At 35.3% G+C, this 5,000-nt stretch overlaps 1 protein-coding gene across 25 annotated transcripts in view; it reads left to right on the top strand.

The window, feature by feature from the left end:
• The window catches only part of LOC113821556 (uncharacterized), a 155,498-nt gene that overhangs the window by 122,099 nt on the left and 28,399 nt on the right, over positions 1-5,000 (top strand). For 21 of the 25 annotated variants that reach the window (XM_070134027.1, XM_070134024.1, XM_070134017.1 and 18 more), the window contains 7 exons: positions 1,292-1,419; positions 1,706-1,825; positions 1,958-2,101; positions 2,725-2,886; positions 3,090-3,265; positions 3,477-3,649; positions 4,982-5,000. The exon at positions 4,982-5,000 is cut by the window's right edge and continues 175 nt beyond it. In XM_070134027.1, coding sequence (XP_069990128.1) covers positions 1,292-1,419; positions 1,706-1,825; positions 1,958-2,101; positions 2,725-2,886; positions 3,090-3,265; positions 3,477-3,649; positions 4,982-5,000 — 922 coding nt within the window. The remainder of the gene's footprint in view (positions 1-1,291; positions 1,420-1,705; positions 1,826-1,957; positions 2,102-2,724; positions 2,887-3,089; positions 3,266-3,476; positions 3,650-4,981) is intronic. The other 4 variants (XM_070134025.1, XM_070134004.1, XM_070134021.1 and 1 more) reach the window with 2 other exon arrangements.

Raw genomic sequence — 5,000 nt, 5'->3', positions numbered from 1 at the left:
TGCAGGTATGCACATATTTATGTGTGTGCATGTGAGATTAAGGGTGTTTGATAGTGAGAGAAAGAGTGAATGAGAGTCCTAGTGAGTATGTGTTTTTGAATGATGAGATAGACTTATGTTTCTCATTAACTATTTTGTCATATTTCATTATTACTCAGAAAGAGCAGGCAGATCATTGGCCACAAATTAAATAAATGTCTAGATAATTATGGGGTAAATGATGTACTTTGTACATTAAGAAGTGAGGTACAGTAATTTATGTTTATACTAATGTATATGTCATGTTTGTTTCAGTATTTTGTACTAGTTTTGATGACTTGTAATAACTGTGTTTGTAGATGTAAAATTTTAAAAATGTGTTTAGTTTTATGTTTGATATTTGAACTATATGCACTCCATGCTTTAACCACCTGCATGATGCTTTATGTTATGGCTGTTTTATTAATATTTCCATTTTGTTTTGCTGTTTATTGTTCTTGTTTTGTTATTGTGTGTTGATATTGTTTTTATTAATGTGATTTTCTTATTAATTATGTAGTTTTCTTGTACTTGATGTGTTGTGCATGGTAGCATGTTTACTGTTGGGCAATTTTTAAATGTATAAGTGTTTATTAGGACAGATGTAGATTCTTAAATATTTTGTGATAACATGACCTGAAAGAAAAAATAGTAATACCACTGTAGTTGGAAGAAGTGGTTGTCATGAATCTGCTTTATGTGACTGCTCACTTACTTTTTAATCTTGCTTCATATAGGTGCAGTTATTTGCCAAAGGAAAATACCTTAGTAACCTTAGCATTTTTTGTTGTTTTGTAATGTCATGATATCTTACCTATATTAAGTTAATTGGTTAATGAGTTGAGAGACCTTACATTATTTCTTGATCCTATATAGCATTGACTGCAGGACAAAGGTACTAGTAAAGTTCACTGCTTTCTCATATTCTAAAAGTGCTAGTACTAGCATGTAACTGTCAAAATAGTTGTGAGATAGTAATGCTAATCAGTAGTTGCATACTGCATATATGGATAATTTATCAAATTACTTAGTACAGTAACAGTACATTAATAGACGATAAGAGTATACTGTACATTTTTATTTAGGAAAAAAAGAATATATGGAATATAAAAGCAAGACTGTAGTTCCAAATTTCTTTGATTTCCTCAGGTGGGATATATTGATAGCTGCAGTAGGCTTCAGACAGGAAATAAGCTAACATCTTATGATTATTATAAATGTCCAGTATAGCCAGATAAGTTTTTATGTATATTAATTCATCTTCAATATTCAGGTGAAGTTACAAGGCAACTTCTACTCTCAGACTTAGAAGAATCAAAGCGTGAAGAAAAATTGAAAGACATTGCTGACTCAATAACACGATTGAGAGGGAGTTCCTCACTCTCGTACCTAAGCAGCAAGGTAGGTAGAATATAAATGTGGTAATTTAAAAAGTTTTCTGAAGGAAAGAAGTGGAGAGGTCTTACCCTTGACATGCATGGAAGAGTTCTAGAGCTTGACAGATACCATATCACTTGTTTGTTGATGTAGGTAAGACTTTAATATTCATATCTGATTTTCAGTAAACATTTCAGCCTTGGATGCTTTTCCTGCAAAAGGAAATTATCATGAATGAGATATTTCTAGAGAGGAAATTGATAAGTGGAATGATAAGTGTTAGCACTAATGATTTTGTTTCTGCAAGCAGTCTGGTCTGGGTGATGTTAAGCCGACCCGTGAAAGAGATGCCCAAGATGAGACAGACGCTGCTCCTGAAGTCTCCAAGACATCATCAGAGGAAACAGCTGAGCCCTCACATCCAGACCATGTATGGAAAGCAACACCTTGGAAAAGTTGTGACATATAAGTTCATGACTGTTAGTAGACATCTATTGTATGTGAAGTATTAAAGTATCAAATGTACATGTATCTATATAGCTTTTATGGTTTTTGTTTCCAGCAAGTACGAGGTGACCCAGATGGGTGTGGTCTGGAGGTATCTCCTCCCTACACTGTCAATCCAGACCTGCAGCGAGTTGACCTTCCTGCGGAGGACCTGCTATACATAAAAAAGGGGTGGCTCATGAAGCAGTCACTAAACCATGTAAGTATTTCACATCTGTTGATCACACACATGTAAATGTACACATTTACACACAGACACACATACACATACAAATACATATATACTCATAGATACATATACACACCTACTCCAACACCCACACCCACACCTGCACCTACACCCGCACCTACACCCGCACCTAGACACACACACACACACACACACACACACACACACACACACACACACACACACACACACACACACACACACACACACACACATACACACACACACACACACACACACATACACACATACACACACATACACACACACTTACACACACACATACACACACACATAAACACACACACATAAACACACACACACACACACACACACACACACACACACACACACACACACACACACACACACACACACACACACACACACACACACACACACACACACAAATAAACACAAACAAACACGCACACGCGTGCACACTTACACGCACACAAACTAATAGAAATGCATGCACTCAAATACTCACACTCATGTTTAAACTCTAGTCTAAGATATTTCAGAGTTGTAGTATTCCCTGCCATTATCATCTTTCATTAAAATTCTTAATTATTCTTTCTTGTTTCTTGAAGGACTGGATCAAGTATTGGTTTGTCCTCCGAGGAACGGGCCTCATGTTCTACCGAGACCCCACAGCAGAGGACAACGGCATCTTAGATGGCATTATCGACCTCAGTGTTGCAAAGTCCATTGAAGAATGTGATGTTGCCAGAAATTATGGTTTCATGATCTTGGTAGGTGATAGGGTGGAATATAGTCTGACAGAAAGAATAATGTGCATTCACTTGAATAGAATGATATGTAAATAATAAAGTTGATTATATATCTGATCCTCCACAGTATAAAATTAATTTGAAGGTTATCAATCACGTGAATGAATGTTATCCTTCTAATCGCATTTAAGAATATGACTTTTTTGTTTATATTTAATATCCAGACTTGGGAGGAGAAGAAGTATGTATTCTCAGCTGTTACATCAGGCATCAGAGGGAACTGGGTCCAAGCTTTAAGAAATGCTGCCAACCTCAAGGAATCCAAGGACCGACCGCTGACCCTCGGTGAACAGATTGAAAGGGAGATTGTAGCCAAAAGGGACAGGCATAATTCACAGAGGTGAGGCAGAAAGTCTTGCATTGATGTTATATGCAATGATCAGCAGTTTTTCAGTTACTTAGATATTTGGTTTATGTGAGAGGGTTTTGAGATGATAGATTTATTGACTTTTAAGTTTTAGTTATGACCTGTTAGCAGTTGCATTCTTATATAAAGAATTCTATATATTTTTTAGTTACTTTCACTACAAATTGGCTGCTACTTTTACCAGTTCGACTTTTGAGAGCATGGCAGCGGAACGCGACCAAGGAAACGACATTCACAACGACTCCATCTCCTCCGCCAACAGTCGCTATGTGTTTTCATCAGATGATGAGTATAGGACTGCATCAGAAACATCAGGTGGGATTCGTATCCAGAACAAGGAGGATAACTTTAAGTGCGGTGAGGAAAAGGAACATATTATTCGTGCGCAGTGGTGGTTGCCTGCTGGTCTTTGTGTGGCACGTATAATGAGAAGTGATAACTCTCTAATTGGTCCATAATGGTGATAGGAAAAGGCATTCATGCTGTCTAAGCTGAGGAATAGAGGAATCATACAGATTCAGATGACTGGAATGTGATACATATTGTAGAACTAGAAAGGTGAATAAGTTTTTTACTTGATAGCTATCTTTTTACTTCTGTCTTTAGAGTTCCAGGATTTTTTTATGGAAACAGATTTTAAACAGACTGTAACATAAAATAAAATACCATGGCTATGCACATTCAGAAAGATGTCATAAGTATGGAGTAAGTACAAGGATGTGTATTAAGGAAAGGTATAGATTCAGTGAAGGTCCTTGTATGTAGGGGGCATGGAGGGAAAAGAAATTCAAAATAAAAAAGGAGAGTTATCACTTTTTTATCTAAATGCACGTAACAACACTGTATCTCAACTCTATACAGCTGAGAGCATTAACAAGACAATTCACGATCAGGAGTTAACTTTGTTGTATCCATTTTTCTCATTTGAGAAGATAGTTGCAGCTGTACCATAGGAAGTGAAGTAAAATACAAGAAGAAAATAAATGGAGAAAACTCCATATTTAAACTTGAAATACAAGGCTCCTCTTCATGTGGAAAAGCATATAAAGATACTCAATGTCTGCTTCCACATGAAAGTGATGTTGTGTCTTTGCTTGAAAGCTTGTGGATTTTTTTTATCATTATTTCCTTTCCTACTGCAGTTATTATTTATTTAGTTTGTGTATTTGTTTTTATATCAATTTATCATTACTATAACTCATGCCAAGTTTAGACAATCATATTGATTCATCTGTTTTTATATTGTGGCTTTATGTTGTTCTCTGTGATAGATATGATAATGTTTTAATCATAGCGGCTTTGTATAAAGGCATTTGACCGTAATTTTACCCCATATTAGCACTTTTAGACTTAATGTTGAGAAAATGTAATTTAAGAAAGAATTATGTAATTTTTGGAGTGTGATATGGTCATCTTCAGTTTTATAGGAAAGTTAATTGATTGTTATTTACTAAACAATATTTATTTTCAATCTTTAAGAACCTGTTAATTTTATGTAAATAGAAAACATTTTCACACAAAATCTAATAAGTGCTAGCTAAACTACATAACATTTTTTGTATAGACAAGTAATAAATTTTGTAATTCAGTATATGACTTATATGGAGTTTTAATGATCATAAATTTACATAAGCATCTTGCAAAATTTCTCTCACCTAACACAAAGTTCTCCTTCCTCTCTTGCAATAGAACGAGCCCGATCACGCTC

The sequence above is a fragment of the Penaeus vannamei genome, chromosome 19 (genome assembly GCF_042767895.1).
Source record: "Penaeus vannamei isolate JL-2024 chromosome 19, ASM4276789v1, whole genome shotgun sequence".
Taxonomy (NCBI): domain Eukaryota; kingdom Metazoa; phylum Arthropoda; class Malacostraca; order Decapoda; family Penaeidae; genus Penaeus; species Penaeus vannamei.
This window is presented reverse-complemented; position numbering and strand designations above follow the sequence as displayed.